This window comes from Stegostoma tigrinum, chromosome 19 (genome assembly GCF_030684315.1).
Source record: "Stegostoma tigrinum isolate sSteTig4 chromosome 19, sSteTig4.hap1, whole genome shotgun sequence".
Lineage (NCBI taxonomy): Eukaryota > Metazoa > Chordata > Chondrichthyes > Orectolobiformes > Stegostomatidae > Stegostoma > Stegostoma tigrinum.
The window spans coordinates 38,634,697-38,659,841 of record NC_081372.1 but is presented as its reverse complement, the minus strand read 5'-3'; the positions used below and the strand labels follow the sequence as shown (position 1 = coordinate 38,659,841).

The window sequence follows — 25,145 nt, the reverse complement described above, 5'->3', positions numbered from 1 at the left end:
TCAAAGTAGCTTGATTTGAAAGATCTTTGAATGTCATGATGGGTTCCCAGAAGTGTCAGACACCTAACTAGCAATAAAGTGTGTGAATTTATGGCATTTAAAATGGTAGGTGTGGTAACTTCTGACATTTAGCATTTGTTAAATTTTATGACACAGGCAATGTACATACACGTATACACTCACCTCATTTTCCCAGAGTTAAGAACAGTAAATGTCTGATTCACTGTGTAAGCCTCACTAGTTCTGTTATTTGGTCTTTGTTAAAAGTTCCTTGCATCACCACTGAACATGAGAATTCATCATATATTATTATGCTTTTCAGCAGTAAGTATTGTATATCTTGAATCTTTGTGGTTTCTTTTTGTTTAACTCAAATAATTGATCCATTACTAATGATATTGATATCAAAATAATATCAGTTTATGTTGGCAGATTTATATATGTTGGATTCAGATGTTTGATTCTTAAGAGTCTTATTTGTCTTCCAGCTATTCACAAAGGGGTGGGAGGTGAACAGTGTCAATAGAAAGTACCACATTACAGAAAACAGACAAATTTCACAAAAATGTAATTAATCTGGCAATTTATTGAATAAAATTATGTGACTGTGTGAAAGCTGGATTCTTTCCCAAGCACTGCAGAGGTGTGTATTAACATCTCTGAGCGGGTTGATTAGAAAAATAGGTTAAATATAAAGAAAACTGGAATCTCAGTTCTACTCAGTGACTGGTATCTGCTCCCAGGCAAACATATCTTCTGGGACAAGGTTCATGTTTTTGATTTTACTGAGCTTTACTGTGATATCCATTTTCACTGCAGCTTCCTTTCTGGATGTATTTTCTGTTGATCTGTCTCCTGGACCAGCGCTCCTTGGCTGGAGAGTCAAGAGCTAAGTATTGTAGTTTTTGGATAAGTGGTCAGCCATTAAAGAATGTGACGCATGTGGAGAGATGTCTTCAGAGTATTGTGATTTCTGGGAATTCTATACCAGAGACCTGTTCACTCAGTGTGTACAGATTTTTGAGACAGGCAAGGGATATAATGAGAATTATGGGGAGCCAAGATACTAGGGAGAATGAGGAGCTTAAAGAAATCAGTTTAATTGAAGAACTAGTATGATGGAAATGAATGGGACTAAACGACAATAAATCCAAATGGACTCCAGAACCTGCACAGTTGGTTTCAAATGAAGTAGATGCAAAGACAATTTTGATTTTCTAAATTCTTTATGCTCTAGGAAGGGAGCAAACGTAGGCCCATTATCTTTAAAAAAGGGGGGAAAATGAAAGATGAGATCAACCAATGATGGCTGTGAATCCATTGTTGATTGTCGGAAAAACCCATGTGGTTCACAAATGTCCTTTAGGGAAGGAAACTGCCATCCTTTCCTGGTGTGGCCTAAATGTGACTCTAGACCGACAGCAATGTGGTTGACTCCGAACTGCCCTCTGGGTAAGTAGGTGAAGAAAAGCAGCAGATGGAACTTATATTGAAAACTTTTCATTGATTGTTGTGAAATCCCAGCTGATATACTATTGCTTTGTTGGGAAGGAAAAATGTCAGCTTGGCTGAAATATAACTGCAGTTCCACTGCAACATCCTCTAAAATGACCTCTCAAGCGCCTCAGTTCAAAAGCAATTAAGAATGGGCAAAAAATGGTAATTCTGAGGAAGGGCCACCGAACCTGAAACGTTAACTCTGTTTTCTCCTCCACAGATACTGCCAGACTTGCTGAGCTTTTCCAGAAACTTTGTTTTTGTTCCAAAAAATGGTAGACTGGTCAGTGGCATCTACATTTCATAAAAGAAAATGCGAGAATATCTTACTGTGATTAACCAGATTTGTGAAAGTCAAGAATGATTAACATAAGAGAAATCAGCTGTCAGAGTTTTGTTCAGAATGCAACTAATAGGATGGGTAAGGGTAACGGTTTCCTTTGTATTTGAATTTTGAAAAACAATTCAGTCAATTGCTACACAACAAATTACTCGAGTTTGAGCTAATAAAGCTTGGATTGAAGTTTGGTGAATGAATAGAAAGCAGGAACGTAGAAATGGGACATTTTCAAGTTGACAAATTATAACTATTGGAGTACTGCAAAGATGAGTACTGGGGCTTCAGGTTTTTACAAACCATAACAATCACTTAGGTAATCACTTGGACTGAGAATGTCACAAGCACTTTTAATTAGATACAAGATTAAGTGGCAAAGTAAACAGTGGAGAAGCAGCAGAAAAGCTGCACACAGACATAAACAGATTAACTGAGTGGGCAAGAACATAACAAATTGTGGCACAATGCAGTGTTATCTCCTTTTGTAGGATGGTATGTCGTTAAAGTGTAGGTGAGCAGGCAACATGGTAGGGTGCCAGCCGAGCAGGGTGGTGGTAATGTAGTGTAGTAATTTGTAGGATGATTACAGCTCTTTTGAATGGTTTGAGATTCCAGGTAATTGCTCATCAGAAATCTGAACTTATCAGTTTATTACCAGTTAGTCAGATAAGTCAGAACTTCTGCAAGGTGTTGACTTGCATCTCTATTCCACGCTATTGCAATGATTATCTTCCCATTGGGAGATCTGAGCAAGTGAGTAAATTCTAGATAGACACGCAATGATTTTGAACACTAAAGGAATTAAACGACATAGGGGTAAAGCAGGATGGTGGGTTTGAGCTGGAAGGTGACCCCAGTACTCATCTTTGCAGTACTCCAATAGTTATAATTTGTTGAATGTTAGATCATACTTAAAGGATCAAATAATCCACTCAAACTCCTACTATCCAGCTTCATGTTTTTCTATGGGGACAGTGCAGTGCAGTGATGTTGATGCAAACCATGAAAACATAAAAAAAAGGAGAAATGATTGACCTTGGGCCTCTCATGTTTATTCCACCATTCAATAAAGTAAACTCCACTCTCTTATCTATTCACCGTATCCTTTGATTCAGGTTTGGGTAGATTTGCAGAGCTAAGACTGAATGCCTTGTGGGCATTTTGCTAGTGTTGCTGGGAAAACATTAAACTAATTCAGCTGGATGGGATAAATAGGAGACAATGTTAGAAAATAACTCCGAGGTTTAGAAAATAATCAGACAAACAGATGTTAATAGCTGAGAATTGTAAAATAATCAAGAAATTCAGAAGATGGGCGCAAGAAATGTTGTCTTAAGCATGGATGCTGTACATGACTGTCAGGCATTAACTATAGTAAACAAGATTGGAGAGTTACATTTTCAGATTGTCATGTGGAAATATGATGTTACAGTGATAAGAGAATTGTCTCAAGGAAGGACAAGACTGTGCATTAAATATTCTTCGGTAAAAGGTATTCAGGAAAGTTAGCAAGGGAAGGAACAGAGTAGTCATGGCAGTGTTAAATAAGGAATACACTGAAGTACTAGGGAAAGAGGATGTCTTAGGGGGTTTAAGAACAGAATCAATTTGGCTAGAACAGGTAGGGTGCAATTCCATTGCCCAGTGTAATCTGTAGACAAGTAAGTGATGAGAAGGATGTGAAGGAACAAATCTGCAAGGAAAGTACAGAGACATGCCAATATTATGGGGTAGTTATAATAAGGGACTTTAATTATCTAAATATAGACTGGAACATAGTATGGGCTGGTGAGTGTAAATGTTTCAAATTATGTCCAGGAGAATTTATTATAGCAGTATATGTCCAGTCTAACAAGAAATAATGCACTGTTGGACTTGGTTCTTCAAGAAAAAGGTAGGCCAAGTAGGTCAAGTGTCAGTGGGAAAGCATTTAGGAAACAATGATCACTATGTAGCAAGATGATGGCAGAGAATGACAATGGTCAATCCAGAGTTAGAAAAATAAATTGGTGGAGAGCCAACTTCAGTGGAGTAAGAACAGAACTGTGCCAGACTGGAATGAAAAGTTGTTGAGAACAATTGCAACTGAACAATAAACTATCATCAAAGAGAAGATGGTTTGAATACTCTTAATGTATATTCATCCAAAAAAGAAAACTTATGACAGACATATTCAGAAGTTCCTCAATGACAAAGAAAATATAAATTAAGATAAAGAAGACAAGTGATCTTATGACAGATGTCAAGTAGAAAATACATCTGAGAACTGAGAGGAATACAAAAGTTACAGAGGGGAGCTAAAGTGAAGTATGTCAGTGAATCAAATAGGAATTATGAGAAAAGATTGTCAGCCAATATAAAGGGGTGTCCCAAATTCTTCTTTGGCAAAATAAATAATAAAAAAAAGAGTGGTAGAAGTAGAACCAATTAGGAACCTAAGAGGAGATTTACAACTGAGTCGGGGCATGATTGAAGCATTAATGAACACTAGATGAGGAGTTTCTGTCACTCATAAGGTTCAAATCAATAAGGGAGGTGATAGAATGTTGGTACTTAAACTCGAGAAGACACCACACTGGATGAGATACATCCAAGTATACTGAAATAAGTAAGACTGAAAATTGTAGATGTACTGATCATAATCTTTTAGTCTTCCCTTGACATGGGGGAGGTGACAGAAGATTAGAGAATTGCTTCAAGAAAGTATATAAGAATCATTAATTATAGATTTAAGCTCAGTGGTGGGGAAGTTTCTAGAAAAAAAATATTCGAGATAGAATGAGTAGTCACCTCGGAAAAGATAGGTTGATTATAAACAGCCAGTAGGGTTTTCTTAGGGGAAAATCACACTTAACCAATTTGCTAGAACTTTTTGAAGAAATAAACAGATAGAGTTCAATTTGGTAACGTTGGTGATATGCTGTACATTAGATACATTGTTGCATTATATATCTTGCCACGTAACATACTTGTCAGAAAAGTCACATCTAATGGTATAAAAAGGCCAAGAGCAATTTGGATAAAAATTCGCTGAAAACAGAAAATGATAGTCAATAATTTTGTTTTGGAATGGAGGAAGGTTTGTAATGGAGTTCCTCAGCCATCAGCATTGGGGCCCTTGCTTTTCTTGTTGAATATTAAAAATCTAAATCTTGGTGGGCCAAGCTCTATTTCAAAGTTTACAAACAATATGAAACTTAGAGGCATTGTAAATTATGAAGAGTACAATGTAGAACTTCAACAGGACATAGGCAAGTTGGTGGAGTGGCAGTTAGGTGGCAAATGATGTTTGACACCAAGAATTTTGAGGTGATGTATTTTGGTAAGAAGAATCTGAACAGGCAATACAAAAAAAGAGTAGAATTCTAAATGGAGAGGACAAGTAGAGGAACTTTGGTGTATAAATAGTGAAACCATCTCCAAGGACAACATGCTCAAACTATTGGACCTATGCCTGACCATCCACTTCACTTTCAATGGCCAAACGTATGAGCATATCAATGGGGAACCCATGGGATCACCTATCTCCAAACTCATAGCAGAAGATTTACAATTATGATTTCAGCAATGGGAAAATTCAGTGATGAGGATAGATTAGAGAAGTTGGAACAGTTGTCCTTCTAGAGAAAAAGGCTCAGAAAAGTTCCCAAAATCATGAAGAGCCTAAATAGAGTAAAAAGGGATTAACTGTTTACAGGCATAAAAAGTTCAAGAATGAGAAGGTACAAATTTAAAGTAGTTTGCAAAAGATGCAAATGTGATGTCATAAAACAAAAATTACTGAGTTGTTCTGGTCTGGAATGCACTGCATGGAAACATGGTGAAGATAGGTTCCATTGAGGTTTTCAAGAGGGCAATGGCTAATTATTTAACTAGGAACAATGTGCAAGGGGATGGGGAAAAAAAAACAGGAGAGTAACATTTAGTCATGTCTATCTGAAGTCTATCTATGATGGGCTGAATAGCCTCCTTTTGCACTGTAATACTTCTACAATTCTGTAACACTGACTCAAATAAAGATGGGCATAGATGTCAGAGATCAGCCACCACTACTATAAGAAATCTCAAATGTATTTACTCTATAAATCTGCTTTGTCCTTGCCATCTCCAACTACTTCATTAATAATTGTCTCTCGATAAAATCATAAGGAAGTCGTTATCCACGAACATGGCCCATAACTCCATAGTTCAATGAAGTAGCTAAATAACATCCAAACCGGAGCTGACAAGTGACAAATGATACTTATATATCAGTGTCTGATCGGAATCAGATTCTTTGCTCTTCAATAGCAAGATGATTAGCGATCCTCGCTGAAAAGATTTTGCAGTATTTTCTTTGATCATGAGTTGAGATCAGGATGAGGCTGGTTACTACAGGCTTGGTCATATATCTCTGTTCCTTCATTATTGTTGAACAACAAAACTGCAATTCCATATTTAACAACAATGTGAAAACACCATGACCATATGAATTCATCTTTCAAAGGAAAAGCTCATTACCACTTGTAAAGGACAAATACGGTTGTCATTGTATAGCCTTTCTGCAGCTACCCACAGATAAAGTGTAAACATATTTCAACAATTGCTATGACATTTTTATACTGGAGTTTGCATTTAAAATGTACACTATAATGTCCAGCAGTAAAATTAAATAAAACAACATTATTGGTGACTTTTTCAATTATGATTTTTGCAAAGCTTGTCATGAACAGTTTGGCACATATTCAAGAAAACCTCAATGAAGTAAAGAATGGGATACATCCAGACGTCCAATCAATCATTCAGAATGCCAGGGTATGTATTAATTTCATATTCTTACTGCTTTTCAATAATTTCTATTTTGTTTTATTTAATAAATTACCAATTTCACTGTTCCAGGTATACACTTACAGTTATGGCTAATCATAATTTCTGATGTTCTTTGTTGTCTTAAAGTCCAAAAATCTTGATGCCCTTTCTTCTTCTTTTGCTGAGACTTAATTGTGCCCACAAGAATGATGGGTTTTCATTTTATTCCCATGACTTGTTCAAGTGTCTTTTGACTGTTGCATTCTTTGGCAGCCAATAGCAGGCTTAACATGGCTGTTGCTTGCTTTTGTTGCTGGTGTAAAGTACACCAAAAACAAGGTTCACTACAGCAACTTGCGTTTAACCATCCTTTAACAGTCCCTCCTGAAACTGTGAGCTCTACCACCGCCAAATATAAGGACAGTGGAAATCCAGGACACTATTACCTGCAAGTTTTCCTCTTGGTGACGCACTGTATTGACTTGAAAGTAGATGGGCTGGATTTTCACGGGGCCCAGGAGATTCCCTGTAGGGGTGAAAATAGATGTATGGACCTAATTCTAGGATTTACAACATCATTCCTGAACCTCCTGATTGAAGGATGTTTTGGGTTGCAAACCCACAACTGATGCTTTTAACCTGGTCAGCTCCAACATAGGGATTGGCACATCTCTGTAATTTTTTTGTTGAGTCAACTTTTCAAAGAATTTGGTTCATAGAATTCCAGGGGTGTCAGGAATCATTGTTCCGATGAGGGAACCTTTTGAAAGGCAAGCTTTGTTGAAATGTTTCTCATTCCAAACTACATATTTTCATTGACGCTAATTACCCTTCGTATCACCCAGATCAAGCTAAGGTATTTCCAGGCCTTATCAAAGATGAGGCACTGTTTCCAATAAACTGTATAATGTTAAAGGAACGTGTGTTAAAAAAGTCATTAGTTCACAACAAAATGCTTTTAATTCACTTTAATAGATGTGTCGATCATTCAAACCATTTGAAATATCAATAGCAGAAACTGAAAATACTTGAAATTTATTTATCTTCTACAAATGAATTTATGTAATGATAGATTGGAAGAGCTTTAATCAGGCAATGTTCTTTTTTTCTGGGTTGCAACTGTTTCAACACTTTAATAGATGAATGAACTATCAACAAGCCATCATTATGCTTTCTGGGGCAGCCCTATATCATCATGGCTGCACTATCCTTGTATCAAAAACCTAAAGACTCCTTCCTAACTGCAGTGTGGATTAGCTCACAGCAGATGGATCGCAGAAGTTCAGAAGGGCAACACATGATCATTTCCTCAAGAACATTCAGATAATAGGGGGTTTTCCTACAATGCACATTCTGTCAATGCAAATTGATGACAAAACGATTGATGAATAGGGGAGTAGTATTTGTAAAATGCACACTTTGTGTTGGCTATAACACGATCTCCACAATGTTTAGTATTGGAGGAACTGGGGCAACAAATCAGAAACACAACTGCACGAGAATATAAGAACATAATGTTCCTATTGTATTATTTCAAAAAGTTACATCAAGATCATTACACATGAGCCTGGGTAATTTGACTGTCATGTAACGAACGTTGACCTTTCAAATTCACAATGGATTGGAATACCAGTCAGATTGATAAAAATAACGAAATTAAGCCTCAGTACAAATTGGGCAATAGGTTTCCCAAACAGCAATCATGAGAAAACAGCTTGAGGAAATAAACGATCATCAATGTCCAGTCGATGAGGGATGGTGACAACATAGTGAAATTGCACATTGGGTAGTTTTGCTGGTGACTGGAAGATGCTGTTGGTGAGCAGGTGATGTGATTGCCAGTGACTAAGTGTTGTTGATGTTTCTGACAGGTAAATGGTGTTACCCATGAATACATTTAGTCATTGGCATCAGGGTGATGTAGTTGGCATTTGCCTTGATATTGTTTCCAATTGGGCTTTGCCCGTTGCTGGTGTTCGTAAAAGGGTTGGTGATTGGGATTTGCTCCAATGACTGAGTGATGCTGCTGGAAATTACACCATTATTCTCAGTGACTGTTTTTGCTGTGGGGTTTGATGCTGCTGAATGCTGCTGGTGTTGAGCACTGGGTGATATTATTCCAGGAAATGCAGGATATGGCTGGTGTCCTTGTGTTTCTGTTGGAAGCTGGATGCTGTTGGTGAACGTAGGTTTTATTTTGCTGTCAAATGGATGTTGTCTGTGGTAGTTCAGACTTACTGCTGACAGGTGATTAATGCTGCTGGTGGTAGCTGCATGTAGCTGAGGGTTTGCTATTCGTGATCATGATGATAAGGATCATTGAAATTTGTGGACGAATGTACAAGGTGTTGTTGTGTGGGAGGCAAATCTATGGCTGCAGTGAAGAGGAATCTGTAAATCTGCTCATTACTGTCTGCTTCTTCAAACTGTGATGCTTTTAGTTGTAACCTGAACTCTGGCACTTTATTGATTGTCTCACTTCTATTGAATTAATAACGCTACTTGCAACTGGAAGATGCATGTGCTAAAGACTGGACGAAGCTGATAGTGATGACTGGCACCAACACTTATAGGAGAGTGGTGAGGGAGAATTTTGAGTGATTCTGAGTGAATTTTTTTGGTGGTCTGTCCTAACACTGTTTTTCCCATTGGTCCCGTTATCTATATCGCTTGATTTTCTATAAGGTGATGTTGTGCTGGAATGCAACTATTGAGTTACAGCAGAATCCCTTGTAGGTAATAAATGCAGGCCTGCCAGAGGTGCTTACATCCCAATTAAATGAATGAATTGTTTTTTTTTAAAGGTGGAGCTATCCAGGAATTCAGGAAGATTGTCTATAAATTGCGATCCACCAGTGCAGATTTTGTTGAAAGTAGCCAGTGCATTAATTTCAGGATGGCAATTCATTAACACGGCTATTCATCTTGTAAGGAAAGATTGACGAAAGCTTGAAACTATTTTAATTCTGATTTTAATTCATTAAAGAAAAATTGGAAGTTCTAGTTAACAGTTATAAAATTGACTGATCAGCAAATTACAAAATCAGCTACTGACTGATCATTATTTTCCTTTGTAAACAACTAATTTTGTAAATAACAAAAGAGCAAAACTTGAGTCAGTCAAATTAGAAGGTCATACCTAGCACAAAAGCTTTCCTGCTCCTATGATGCTGTTTGGCCTGCTGTGTTCATCCAGCTCTACACCTTGTTATCTCAGATTCTCCAGCATCTGCAGTTCCTACTATCTCTGAGACATGGTCATGTTTGTTCGAGTCATCTCGATTTCAGAACATCTTGTAGGAGTTTCTCAGGCCTGGGCCCAACCATCTTCAGTTGTTTCATCAATGAACTTCCTTTTGTCCTAAGAGTAGACACAGAGATATTTGTTGATAATAGAACCATGTCCTGCGCCATTCAAAATTCCTTACTGTGTTGATTGTTGTCCTGATGTTCCATCTAACTATCATTACCAGGGTATGTTATTTCATGTTTGTTGTGCACAATTGACTTTTGTACAGTTTTATACATTTCCCTTAGCTGGCTCACCATTGCACCCTGTACATATCTAAACTAATACGTATAGTTGACAGCAATATTTAGACACAGCCTCTGCCTCAGGTGCAACAGTGCAGAGAGTTGCGACCTGTGGTCACGTGATGACATCTTGGTAATGGCTTATTTATGGTAATTGGTAATATTGCACATCACTACAAAGATGATATGAAAATAAGTACCACTTCAGGATGGGAAATAGCAGTCTGGCATGACTGGTCAAGAGACCGCAGCATGGGTCTTCGGGTAAGGCACTGATAGGAACATAAGTCATCTTGAAAGAGAATGGTGGGTTCATGCTCCATAGCACCACTGCCCATCAGTAATCCTAGTAATCAGTTAGAAGACAGATTACTAAAATGCAGCAAGGACCTAGGATCACAAATGGGCAGAGATCTGCATGCAAAATGGGAGCAATCTCATCCTAATGACACCATGAATGGATTTTGCAATCTCTGTTTAAATTTCCACTGCAGCATTGAAATATTATATAACTTTTTATTGTGCTTCAGAAGAAGCTGAGACAATGGCTACTAAAGACTTTCGTCTTTACATTTCTCAATGCAGCCATCGGCTGGCCGCCATTTCCACAGAAGAAAGCATGTGGTCCAAGTTCTTTGTCACAATTTCTACCATATTGGAGACAGGTTTCTTCATACATCTTCACAGTGACAAGGAGACTGTTTGGCAGGTCTGCGGATGTCCCAAAAATCTAGTGCATGTATATCAGCCTTCTCCTGTTGGCATCTCCATCAAAGGTCTACAGATTTCCCTCTGCCTTATTTGACTCTTGCAGAGCTTCTCTTCCGTGCTCCATCTAATCCATTTCTTGGTCAGTTCACAAACAGAGGGTGCTGCAACACCTGAAAAAACTTCGGATGCTGTAAATCAGAAAAGAAAACAGAAGTTGCTGGAAAAGCTCAGCAGGTCTGGCAAAAACTGTGAAGAGAAGTCAGAGTTAACGTTTCGGGTCGCTGTCTCAGCTTCTTCTGAGGAAGTGTCACTGGACCCGAAACGTTAACTATGATTTCTCTTCACACACACTGCCAGAGCTACAATGCTTTTCCAGCAACTTCTGTTTACATTGCATTGCAACAACTGATGTTGCACATGAGTCAGTGATTCATCTGCCCTTTTTCTTTGCTGGCATTACAATCTGCCAAAATTCTAGAACAGTCCTTCCTACTGACTGAGCCTCAGTAAAAGAGAGTTAAAAGTACATCCCTGGCAATTGCTGATCTGTCCTTTAAATGCGTTTGGGTTTAGGGTCCATACTTCAGCACAATGGCACCCAGCAGGGTCCGCAACCCTGCTACCCCGCTTCCATCATGTACTCCCTACCGAAGATGAATTGGGCTGTCTCCTCACAAGATGTCAATATATTGAGTTGGTGTTAAGTCTTCAACAAATCCTAGTTTCAAGCTTTCGTCAATCTTTCCTTACAAGATGAATAGAAAGGTTGACATGAGAGCGGTTTGAAAAAGGGCAAGTCAATCCTGTGTACACCCACTCCCACAGTGGATCAGGACATATGAAGTGGTTATCAGAAGGAACAGCTTTCAGGCTGTTAGGAAAGGTTAGTGCAAAGGGAAGTACAATAAAGTCTTCCCTACTAAGTACCAGAAGACTCTAAAGGCTTTTTAACACTTTGATTGGTAACTCAATGATGGGCAGCACAGGGCTGAAAACCATTTCTAATGTTCTTCTGCATAGGATATTTATGCCTCAACATATTATAATGTTTTAATACAATTCATGAGACTACTGGTGTACTATTTAAATGTTGGACTTTCAAAATTCAGAGCCCATTCATAATCATACTCAAGCATGGTGGTTTTTCTTTTGCATAACTGCGTGTTATCTTGTGTTTGTACCTGTCTCTGGTATTGTAGCTGGAGACTGAGGATCTAGGTTACCTACCAGACAGTCAGGATTCAATTCCCCATTTTGATAATGACTTAGTATTTTTTTTGTGAAGTGTCCAAGTTTCATCAGTAGGTATTATGAAGCCAGTGTGAATGAAACAATCAATGCTAGGTACTGGGTGAAATGCTAGAATTCATCACATTTGTCAGAAGGGACATCCGACCCACTTGTGATTGAGCAGCCCTGATGACAGCTAAGGAATGTTTCTCTGCCTGCAAAAAGGAATACTTCTAGTAAAGGACAGCAGCTACAAAACACAATAGAAAAAATACACAAAAACAATATCAAACAAAAATCATTGAAAATACATTGCAGGGCCTGAGATTGGGAAATTCAAAGGAATTGAAACCACATCAACTACGACGTTGCAAACGAGCATGGGTTCTAGCCACATTTGAAATTACAGAAGAAGATGAAGGTCCATTCCCTAAATTTGTTGCCCAGGTAAGTAACACAATTTGAAATGGAATTAATGGTAAATTAGTGTCAGATCTGCCTTAATATTCCATTGTGGGGAAACATCTGACCAACCCCACAATCAAAATTGAGTGTTAGAGAGAGAAATTCCCAAGAATTTAGAAAATATTTGGAAGTATGCACCATTAAAATTAATAAAAATCAACATAATCTTGAAATTGAGTTAAAATTTACCAAAAATTACCCAATCATGTGTTCCTAGTAGAAAATTCAAACATGGCGGTTAACAGTACCACAGGATTTTCTGTCTAATAATTCCAATTATTTTAATGGAACTTTACTAAAAAAAATCCACTCTGAAACCAACACCCCCCATCCCCTTTCTCATGAAATATAAATTATTGTTTTCTTTGAAGTATAGCATTTTTTTAATCTGAGGAGGTAGTGATGTAGTGTTTGTGTGACTGGCTAGTAAGCTAGAACCTCAGGTTATTCTTATGGAGGCATGGGTTCAAATTCCACTATAGCAGCTGGTGACATTTAATTTCAATAAAACAAACAAAATAAAAAGCTGACCTAATGGTGACTGAGTACTTACTGTTGATTGTCTTAAAAACTCACCCGATTCGCTTGTATTCTTTAAGAAGGGAAATCTACCATCCTTACCTGGTTTGGCCGACATGTAACTTCAAACCTACAGCAAAGTTATTGGGTGCTAACTGCCTGTTGGGCTATTAAAGAGGAGCAAAAAATGTTTGTCCATTCTAGTGATGCCCACATTGGCTAAACAAATAACAAAATAACTGACCTGATGAATGCAAGACAAAAAGCTTCAACAGCATATCGCTCTTCATAGCAATACTCAGGAAATGCTCAACCAAACTATCAAATTATCACAACAGATTTCAAAAATCCTTTGTCTGTGTGATTGGAGTGCAATGCTGAAACTGCAAGTCAGACAATCCTGTTATAAGTATTTAAAAATAAATAGTTAAAGCTAGTGCTTAAATTATTATCTGACTGTACTGTTTTATTAAATATACATGGGTACCATGCTAGTGATGTGACTAAACACAATATTAATATTTACTCTTGAGTATTAGAATGTGCACTGTCATCTGTGCAGAAGCTGTCACTGCTGACACCAACCCAAACCCCCAACCTCCCAGATTCCTCCTAATTTTCGGGGGCTACGCATCATCTGGTTATTACAGAGTTGTTCCTTTTCTAGCTTCAAAATGACAAAACACAAAACTATTCATTGTGGTATAAAATTATGGGTCCTGGAGTTGATCAAGATCCGGAACGTGGCTTATTTGAAATAAACAAGAACAACGGAAACTTATATGTTAATCGTAAAGTTGATCGGGAAACAACCTCAATATTTAAGGTAAGCATTTTTGTTTTCCACTTAATAGTTAAATTCATTTAACATTTCTCTAAAATTGGTTCTCATCAGACACTTGGAATTTCTGTACAGTTCTGTAGCTGTTCAATGTCTTTTTACAATAAGAAAGCATTTGAAATGGGAAACAATTTGAAATACAAGCATACAAGTTAGCAGAAGGAGCAGGTCACTCAATCCCTTGTATCCTTGCTGTTTGCTAAGATCACGACTGATATGATTGTAATCTCAACATTCTCAAATACTCCAGTAAGTTTTCATGAAATTTCTTACCAAGAATTTATTTACATCTGTTATAAAAATCATCGGAAACTTCTCCACCCCACTGTTTAAAGAAAAGAATTCCAAGGACTCAGCACGTCTGAGAGAAAATACTTTTCTGTGTCCCTGCCTTAAATGGGCAACTCCTTGTTTAAACCATGAGCCCTTGTCCTAGACTCTTCCCCAAGAGCAAACATCCTGCAAAAATATGAACATATGAAATATAAGCAGATGTAGCTGATTTCATCCCTCTGATGTGCTCTACCATTTGATAATATTATGTCTTATCTGACTGCGTTTCAAATACCACATTCCCATCTACTTGCAATTATGTTTGGTTTTCTCGCCTTACAGGAATCTTTTTTATTTTTGCCTTGAAAATATTCAACAGAGGATCCACCACTGCTATCTAATGTAAAAAGTCCACACACCGCTTTGAGGAAAAAAGGAAGCTTCCTCATCTCTGTCAAAAGAAGATAACCCCTTTTCTTGAAACTGTTGCCCCTAATTTGGAACTCCACCACAAGAGGAAAGAACCTTTCCATGCCCATCTTGTCTTAATGTTACCTCTTAATCTGCTGAACTCCCGTGGATATAAGCCTAGTTTGTTCAACCTTTTCTCATAAGAGATACCACCAATTCCAAGTATAAATCTAGAAAACTTTCTTGAAACTGCCTCCAATGCATTTCTGTCCTTCCTTGGATAAGACCATTATTGAACTCAGAGCTCCAGATGTAGTCTCACTAATATCCTGGATGACTGAAACATAACCTCCCTACTTTTGCGTACAATTTTCAAAAGAAAAAAAAATTCTAGTAGCTTTCCTAATTATTTGTTGCCTTATTCAGGGACACTCCTGACCATACAAGAAAATTTGAAGTTCTCCGCCATAGCCTGCAGTGCCCAACCTGGCAAAATCTGATTTTTCTCGCTAATTATATCTTAAAGGGTAATTTTTTAAAGCTACCTGTGGCTGCCAGCTACACCTGATTAGCTTTCTTCCAGGTCAATATGCACAGTATTTTAGGTATCCAATATAAGGGATTAAATTTTCACAGAGTCTGCCATCATTGTCAGTTATAATGTCAGAAAAAAAGTCTTTCAATCCCCAGAAAAAAATGGTCTAAAAAAGATGGTGTTTTTAAACAGTTATTTATTGGTTCCACATACTTACCACTGAAGTTACATGGTGGTTGATCAGGATATGGCTCACATTTGCACATGGAGGTAATTGTTAAAAGTTATTTAAAAGAGCCAAGTCCACATTTTCGGTCATTACGCTAGAACCACATTACATTTTTCAGCATCTAAAAGAGTGTCAGAAATTAAAAAAACTGTTGAATTATCTCCATACTAAAATTATACAAACGCTGCTAAAGATGTTTGATTATCTCTTTTATGTAGGTCACCACTTGCCCTCGAGTGATTTTTTTGCTGAATAGTCCCTTTAATGGACTAGCAGGCCTACCAATATTTCTCATTATTATAAGCTTTGTGGGGGATCATTTGCAAACAATCAGCCATTGATCACATTCACAACACTGCAACCAAGTTTCATGGCTGAATTTTATTTGAAGGTGTGAGCTCTGTCAGTTTGAAAGTCAGGGGCTAGCCCATGTCCCCTTGCTTCAGTTGGGCCGAACAACATAATGGCTGTTAATCTGTTTCATGGAGTGGGGCAAGAATTCTGCACCTTCATCAGGAAGGAAGACTTGCTTCCAAGAGCCGATGACCAACAGCATCGCGTCCAAGGTGGGAGCAGCAGTCACTGCTGAGAATGTAAAAGATGGAGCCGTGCAACCAAATAAATCAGGGCCGTGGGACCAGTGCTAAACAAGGGTGCAATGGGAAGTGGGAGTGGAACAGGATCAGTAGAACACATTAGGTAATGTTGTTGGCAGGTGGTGTCCATTTGGCAGAGGGTCCTGAAAAGAATCATTTCTACCTCTCATCTTACCAAGATGGCCTGGAATGTCCTTCCCATATAACCCCCAACCCTTCTTGTCATGTGGATATTTAATTGCTTAGTGTTTGAATAAGAATTTCTGTTGACTGTTCGCTCTGCTCACTGCTGCTGGCCAGGTCTGTGGGTGTGGTTACTATTTCACGATATCACAGGTTCCAGGCCACACAATCACTGTGCCTTTAAGATGGTCACATGACGTCACAGCATGAGACATTCCAGCTTAAAGGTACCTGTCTTGCGTTCAGTCACCCGCTCCATGTAATAGAGTCAGATATGTATGAGCAGCTCTAAGCAAGAGTCATCTAGACTCAGAACATTAGCTTGCTTTCTCTCTACGGCTGCTGCCTGACCAACTGTCATGCCCAGCTTGTTTGTTTTTAGTCAGATGTGTATAATGTGCAGCAACATCAGTTAGGACAGAACCCAGACTATATGTGTAAGCCCATGGTCATGAAACCTTGTAAATAGTTAGTGAAGTAATTGAACTTCAAGATAGCTAACTCAACAACACCTGACCATCTTGTTTCAGCTCACATACAGTAAATCTCAAATAGCAATAGTTAAAGAGAAATGTGACCTAAGCTGGAGTAAAAAGCTGTAAGCATAAAGACGGACATTTTAAAAGGCATTGTCAAGAGAGTTGTTGAATATATACGACCATCTTTGTATATCTCTGAAGCACAAAGCCCAACACAAGCTGTTAGTCTGTGTACACCTGGAATTTGTAAGTGTCCTCTCAAATTTGTTTCCCAGCAAATAGAAAACAAAAACAATTATGAACAAAGTAAAGACCTGTGATCTGGTTTGACTTCTGCATATTGACAGACTTTATAAGATCTAACCAAACCTCAGCAAAAATGAATATTTTTATCACAAATCCATGAATTGCTATTTTCAGTTATATTTATTACCTCTATCAGTTTCACTTTGGAACTACTAATTGTGGTAATTCATTTAAAAGAAAAGCTTTTTCTTACACTTTAATACATCAGGCAATTTGAGACTTGACAACTTCTTATTATGTTGTAGCAGTTGCAATTCTGCTTACTCAGAATCTAAGCAACAATTTCCTCTATGCTATATTTATAACAACAGTAGCACTGTTGTATATATTCATACGTTCATTTTTGAGATTGTTTCGTACAGTGGGAACTCTAGCCTAGAAAGAGTAATCATCAATTTGTATTTGTTTAGCACCTTTAACTTTGGAGCGTATCATAAAAGTGGATCAGTGGAGCATAGTAAGACAAAAGCTAACATTCAAGCAAAGAGGAAATGATATATGTTTCACAATTCTGGGAGCTTTTCAGCACCTGATGAAAGTGGCATTTTTCATGTCTCATCACAAATCATAGAATTTTAGTTTAGCTTCAACATCTTTATGCAGCATGTTTGCCAAATCCAATCAACTCCAAACATCTTCAAGAAAACTAGTTAAATGAATAGATATCCTGTGGGTCTCTAGGCATAACATTATGAAACATGAATAAGGATCCCTCTAATGGCTGCAGACCTGTACCAGAGAGCATTTTGCAATTTGGAGGTATACTTTTTCTACCATAATATTTAAAGAGAGGTTTTGTGATTTTGTCACATTTTATTACTATCTGTTAAGTTTGTTATTTCCATCACATTGTTTTGAATGGTTGCATTCTAAAATCCCAATGCTTATATGCTTACATACAGTTAACAGTTGACGCTTTGCAAAAACGCACTGGAAATATTTTGGACTCGTCACTGATTTACCAGATCAAAGTAAAAGATATCAATGACAATCCCCCTGTGTTCTCCAATGATATTTACCATGTCCAGGTTTCGGAGTCCACTGCTCCAGGTAAATAGTTCCTCTAACCTATTTTTATTTAAATTCAGGATTATTGAGGTGAAGAAAAATACCATGACAAATGGGCCAGGCGGTGGAATCTGTACCATGATAACCCCATGTTCTTTGATGTATCGCATTCGCGCAACCTTATAGGTGGAATTGCTTTCCTGCACAATTATTATTCTCTCTGCATCCCAGTATGCCCCTCCAATCTGCACAAGCAGCTTCCCAAGCTTCCCTATAGCAGCAGTTGCCCCTGACAACCCACTACGCCATTCAGTGAACAGATCCCAGGACACTTTATGGCCCATCTCCCTGGCTAATATGGGTGGACAGCCCAAACTGATGAGCAACTGGACTCCTATCAGATCTCTTTGCAAGTCCCCAATTGACATACTGCTAATCTCCAGACTGGATGGAATGGACCGGCAGGACTGCAGTGGTCCGTTGCAGTTATACAGAATCCCTAACATGGAGGCCCCAAGCGGCTGATTGACTGTGTCCAAGCCCGTAGACTGAGATCTGAAAATGTCCTTGACTGAATGTGATGGGATCCCCGACTGATGACAAGACCTTGACATGAGTGAGGACTACTCCTTTCAGACTTTGAGGCCTGGTCATTTGGCTGAAGGATGTTTGGTGTGTTTACTGCATACACTGCTAGCACATATAGAAGACTTGATATTGAAATAGCATGGCTCCTAACAGTGTATATGTCCACACCCATTACTGATTATATCTGATGACCATGACAGCCTGCCTGGCTATATGTTTGTGCTAAAACAGTAAGGTGATTACAGATAACAAAGTGTGAAGCTGGATGAACACAGCAGGCCAAGCAGCATCTCAGGAGCACAAAAGCTGACGTTTCGGGTCTAGGCCCGAAACGTCAGCTTTTGTGCTCCTGAGATGCTGCTTGGCCTGATGTGTTCATCCAGCTTCACACTTTGTTATCTTGGATTCTCCAGCATCTGCAGTTCCCATTATCAGGTGATTACAGAAGTGCTGTGAGTATTTAAATTCTGAGTGAAACAGTGAGTGAATGCTGAGAGAGCAACTGAGAAGCCCAGTGATGCATCTTGATCAAACCAATGAGATGGGTAACTGTGCCTGCCTACAAAATGCAAATACCTGACATCAGCATTCCAATGAAAGGTATTAGTGCACTCCAAAGTGCAATATTGGAGTGGAGAACTGCAGTCTAAGTGAGTCAGAGTTGAGTTTTGAGGAATGGTGAGGCTGGTGAGTGTGCAATGCCCATCTACGGATAGTGAATGTAGTTGGTTGCTGTCCATGGAGTTGCCCTATAAGGTTGGAGGTTGCTGTCCTCGGTGCCCTGAGGTACAGTCAGTGACTTGTAGCTGCTTGGTAACTGGTCTGATAACAGTTTGGGAATTGTACAATCCAGTTTCTCTCCAGTGCCATTGAGAGTAGGACACAGCGGATGAAATTTTGTAGGTGGTTGAGCAATTTGGATATTGCAAGATTTGTAGCAGAATCAGATAAGAAGTCATGCAAGGCCTATTTTGATGTCAGGAGAATCTCACTCCATCTTGCATGATTTTGCCAAGAGATGAGTTAAGTTTTTCACTAGACGTGTTGTCAATTAAGGGGTTAAAGCTTATTAAATGCTTCATTATAGCACAACTCACCCCACTAATATTCAGCTTCCTATCTTACCAAACTTGCTGAACAAGTTAGACATTGAGAAATCTCAACACGGAAATTAGAGCAGTTATCTGGCAACTTCAGCTTCCTGCTGGCTGCAGAAAACGTCAACATTATCAGGGTACAATCTGTGGATACCAGTCACATGGACCTCTCATTCCCAATCATTGGCACCTGTCATTTAGCGATTGCTCACAACCATGCATGCCAAAAGAGAGAAAGGATGTTGCAGTCAATGCTTAAAATGATAGGCAATGAGTGAGATTGACTGAAAGTTGACTATGAGTGTTGCAGTAGAATGCAGAATGGTGTGGGACATGGTTGTGGGACATGGATGTCTCAACATCCCCAAAGGAGCAGTCCCAATCTTATGGTGCATAATCAAAGATTCTTTCCTTGCAGAGACTCAGCAGTGTAATTTCAGGCATAACAAGATTCATTCAGGCTGTTTCTGCCCCATTGTGGGCTCTCTTCTCCTGGAATGAGCGAAAGGATGGATTGAGTGAGGTGAAAGTAAGTTGCTGTTAGTGCTGGTGCAGGTGGTGGGAAGATAGTGAGAGACAGTACAGATGCCGTGCTTGGTTAGTGGCATGAGGTTTTGGCAAGTGGGTGAAGGAATATGGATAATAGCAACAGTGGTATGGCATGCGTTTTGGGAGGTGGATGTAGTAGCAAGGATACAATGGTACGATGAACGGCTAAGGTTCCTGGGATTGTATTCATTAGAGAGTTTTGAGAAGATTTATAGCTCAGGTTGAGGTTCTGGATGTAAGTTTGCTTGCTGAGCTGGAAGGTTCGTTTTCAGACGTTTCGTCACCATTCTAGGTAACATCATCAGTGAGCCTCCGGTTGGTGTCACCAACACAGGAAATGACATCAACACAGGAAATGACATCACTATCCCAAGTAAACATAAACACATAAATAGAAAGCAGGACATAACACCAGCACTTCATTGGAGTCTCACTGTTGACGTTATCTAGAATGGTGACAAAACATCTGGGAACAAACCGGCAAGCTCAGTGAACTAGCTTACATCTCGAACGCAATAAAGACCCACTCTCTTGTGGACCTTGAGGAGGAGAGTGCTATCTTGGAGGTGAAAGGAGGACGTTGGGCTGGCTGTGCACCCTTGCGACCAGTGGATCTTAATGCTGGCTTTGGCCTAACGCTGGTTCAGGGGAGCAGCCAACCTGCAACGATGGCTGCGGCAAGTGCTCGTGCCCCAGGTCAGGGGGTCCGGAACACCATCCGTGTTTCTGTAAAGAAGGTGGGTGAAGGTGCGCCTGTGGACCGCACCTTCTTCGTGAAGAGGGTCCTGTTGGACTGTTGTGGGTTCGCTGCTGCAGACATTTACTGCCTGCAGTATTTCCCCGGAGGAGGTTTTTACGACATGACCTTCAGGAGTGCCAAGCTTTGCGAGCGCTTCCTGGAGGTTTTCAAGGAGAAAGGAGGTGAGGGCCCCCTCTCTGTATTGACCGCTGTCCCGCTGTTCGTGATGCCAGCGCAGAGGAGCCGTATGGTGACTGTACACATGTACAACTCGCATGTGCCAGCAGGTGATGTCCTGACCTTCCTCGGAAGGTATGTGAAGGTGGAAGGGGACCTAACTGACATTGTGGACCCCTTTGGCATCTGGAAGAGTAAGAGGCAGGTCAAGGTGACGCTGAGGATGGGCGCAGACGGGAATGTCGCACACCCACCGTCCAGCTTCGCACTCGGCGGGAGCAGGGGCTACCTGACCTATGCAGGGCAACCTAAAGTCTGCCATGCCTGTGGTAGGTCAGGTCACATGGCGGCCGACTGCAAAGCCACCATCTGCAGGAACTGCAGGGAGGAGGGACACCTTGCAAAGGATTGCCCACGAGAGAGAAGCTGCAACCTTTGCGGGGAAGCGGGCCACTTCTATAGGGCATGCCCGCGGCGGGGTACCACCTACGCCCAGGTCGCCGGCAGGGGAAATGCGGGGCCAGCCCCCCCGGAGGAGAGGAAGGCACCAGGGCCCAGCAAGGACCCCACTAATGTGCAGGAGGGCCAGGCTGTGCAGGAGGGCCCAGCCCCGCAGGATGGGCCCGAGGCCAGTAAAGCACCCCTGCAGGCTCCGATCCCCCCCGACAACCCGGAGCCAATGGAGGAGGCGACAGGTGACCCAGGGGAGTGGATGACAGTCCGGGAAAGCAAGGAGGAAGGTGTGTTGACGCGCCCAGGAACCGCAACCATCAGGCGGGAAGAGGCAGCTACAGGGGGGCTATAAGAGCTCCTCTGACGAGGGGGATTCGGAGAGGGCCCACCCAAAGCAGCAGTTAAAGGTCTCGAGGGGGAAGGAAAGCAGCACACCGCTTTCAGGTGACGGGAGGCGTCCTGAGGCTCCCTCCGACACCCAGTCAACTGCTGCTGGGGCACTGGAGGGCCCCCTGGAACTTCGAGGCGGGAAGGAGGAAACAGTGTGTCCCCAGCCTGACCCAGAGACGGACCCTCCTGCCTCCGCACCCCCGACCTGGGGATGCCACCCGGAAGGCTGCACGGATGGTTTCCTGAGCCCGGAGAGCGTCCAGCAGTTAGCCCGGGCAATGGGCATGAAGGGACAGATGGAGGGGCTGGACCTTGGACTTGGGGAGGATACTGCGGTCACTGCCCACAATGGGGGTATGAGTTGCGAGCACTAATGTGCGCAGCGTGAAGTCAACCGCGAGATGTGTGTCCACGTTGGCCTAGCTGACCACCATCAAGGCGGACCTCCTGTTTCTGCAGGAGTGTGGGATACCCCACCTCCGCAGGTACGGGAAATGGTCCGGCGCCTGGACCTGTGGGTCTTCGATCTGGCCAGGGGGTAACGACTGTCGCTGCTTGGGCCTGGCTATTCTGCTGCGGAGACGCGACTTCACCATCTCTCAAGTTCAGGAGGTGGTGGAGGGGCGCCTCCTAGTGGCCGACGTCACCTACTGGAACGCTCCACTGAGGCTGATCAACGTGTACACCCCAGTGGTACGGAATGAGTGGTTGGCCATCCTGCAGCGGCTTCCACCCCTGCTGGTTACGTCCAGGCCGGTCATCCTAGGCGGAGAATTCAACTGCATCATCGATGCAGATGGAATATCGGGCGTGGGGACAGTGGGTGGGGGGAGTCAACTGGACGTCACGTCCAGATTCCTGATGGGCACGGTGAAGGACGCCAAGCTGCTCGATGTCTTCAGCACCCCTGCAGACGGAGCGCAGCAGAGGTACACCTGGTCGCGGCCAGCCGGTTCTATTCACTCAAGGATAGACTTCCTGTTTGTGTCACAGGCGTTCTTGGTCAGGCCCATTGGCGTCGAGCCAGTGTACTTCTCTGACCACTGCCTCCTGCTGGCCGACTGTCACTTACAGGACCACCAGCCGGCCGGCAAGGGGACGTGGAAGCTCAACTCGACTCTGTTGACCCCAGAGAACGTCGAGGAGCTTAAGAGGGAGTACGCCGGTTGGAGAACTGTGAAACACCTCTTTGAGTCTCTGGGCGACTGGTGGGAGACGGTGAAGGAGAACATCAAGAAGTTCTTTGTCCTCAAGGGTGTTCGGAAGGCAAGAGAGGGGTGGGGAAAGCTGTCGCGACTCCAGAAAAGAGTGCAGAACCTGCTCCTTCTGCAGTTGATGGGGGTCGATGTCATGGAGGACCTCCGCGAGGTGAGGGGCCAGCAAGCCTCGCTCTTCGCCGCGGAGGCCTCCAGGATAAACTTCCGGTCCGGGCTCCGCTCCGTGGAGCAGGACGAGACGTGCTTGCGTTTCTTCTTTCAGAAGGTGCACAAAGAGAGCTCTGTGCTTAGCCGGCTGAAGGAGGAAGACGGCTCGGTGACGTCGTCTCGGCCCGATGTTTCGAAGATCAGCAGATCCTTCTATGCCGGACTGTACGACACAAAGCCCACGGACAGCACGGCCTCCGAGTCATTCCTGTCGTCTATCACAGAGGTCTTAGATAACGGCACGAGGGAGTGGCTGGACCGGCCGATATCCCTGGACGAGCTGACCAGAGCCCTCAAGTCCTTGGAGAGAAATAGGACTCCCGGGAGCGACAGCTGTCGAGCTGTATTCCACTCTGTGGGACCTGGTCGGCCAGGACCTGCTGGAGGTGTACGATAGTGCGCTTTGGGCAGGGGAAATATGCAAGTCCATGTGGAAAGGCATCATCACCCTCATTTACAAGAGGAAGGGGGAGAGGGAAGAAATTAAGAATTGGCGTCTCATTTCACTTTTGAACGTGGACTACAAAATCCTGGCCAAGGCCATAGCCAACCGGGTCAGATCTGTCCTGGAGTCGGTGATTCACCCTGAACAAACCTGTGCTGTGCTGGGCAGGGAGATCGCTGAGAGCCTCGCGCTCATCAGGGATACAATTGCCTACGTGCACGACAGGCGGGTGGACACCTGCCTTGTCAGCCTGGACCAGGAGAAGGCCTTCGAAAGGGTCTCTCATGCTTACATGAGAGACGTCCCCTCCAAATCGGGGTTCGGGGAGGGCATCCGCAATTGGATCCGGCTGCTCTACGCCAACATCATTAGCGCAGTCTCGATCAACGGGTGGGAATCAGACAGTTTTCCCGTCAAATCTGGAGTCAGGCAGGGCTGCCCACTCTCTCCTGCCTTGTTCGTGTGCTGTGTGGAGCCCTTTGCCGCATCCATCAGGAACGACGTGAGCCTGAAGGGCGTGACTATCCCAGGCAGTGGAGGCCTTCAGGTCAAGACCTCCCTGTACATGGATGATGTCGCCGTCTTCTGCACCGATCGTCGGTCGGTGAGTAGGCTGTTGGACATCTGCGGCCAGTTTGAACTGGCTTCGGGTGCCAAAGTCAATAGGGGTAAGAGCGAGGTCATGTTCTTCGGGAACTGGGACGACCGCTCCTTCACCCCCTTCACCGTCAGGACAGACTACCTGAAGGTGCTGGGTGTTTGGGTTGGTGGAGCTGGGGCGAGCACTAAGACTTGGGAGGAGCGTATCGCCAAATTGAAGCGGAAGCTGGGCAGGTGGACGCTCCGGTCCCTCTCCATCGCGGGTAAGAACCTGGTTGTCAGGTGTGAGGGGCTTTCGGTACTGTTGTATGTGGCGCAGGCCTGGACTATTACCTGGACCTGCGCCGCTGCGGTCACCCGGGCCATCTTCCACTTCATTTGGGGGTCGAGGATGGACCGGGTCCGCAGGGACACCATGTACAAAGACCTGGAAAATGGGGGAAAGGGCGTACCAAACACCACCCTCGCCCTGATGGCTACCTTTGTGTGCGGCTGCATCAAGCTGTGCGTAGATCCTCAGTACGCAAACACCAAGTGTCACTACTTACTGATGTTCTACCTGTCCCTGGTGTTGCGAAGGATGGGCCTGGCCTCGTTGCCGCAGAATGCTCCAAGTAGTTGGACTGTCCCGTACCACCTGTCCTTTGTGGAGAAATTTTTGAAAGGAAACACCTTTGACCACAAGGCCGTCAGGCAGTGGTCAGCACGTAGTATCCTCGAGACCCTTTGGGAAAAGGAGAG

The 25,145-nt window shown here is 42.3% G+C and overlaps 1 protein-coding gene across 4 annotated transcripts in view; it reads left to right on the top strand.

Annotated features, from left to right (window-relative positions):
• Positions 1-207: 207 nt before the first annotated feature.
• The window catches only part of LOC125461483 (cadherin-like protein 26), a 56,422-nt gene continuing 31,484 nt past the window's right edge, over positions 208-25,145 (top strand). For all 4 annotated transcript variants that reach the window (XM_059652632.1, XM_048550315.2, XM_048550314.2 and 1 more), the window contains exons 1-5: positions 208-324; positions 6,533-6,628; positions 12,416-12,544; positions 13,749-13,907; positions 17,837-17,984. In XM_059652632.1, the coding sequence (XP_059508615.1) occupies positions 289-324; positions 6,533-6,628; positions 12,416-12,544; positions 13,749-13,907; positions 17,837-17,984 (568 nt within the window). In that variant the 5' untranslated portion in view covers positions 208-288. The remainder of the gene's footprint in view (positions 325-6,532; positions 6,629-12,415; positions 12,545-13,748; positions 13,908-17,836; positions 17,985-25,145) is intronic.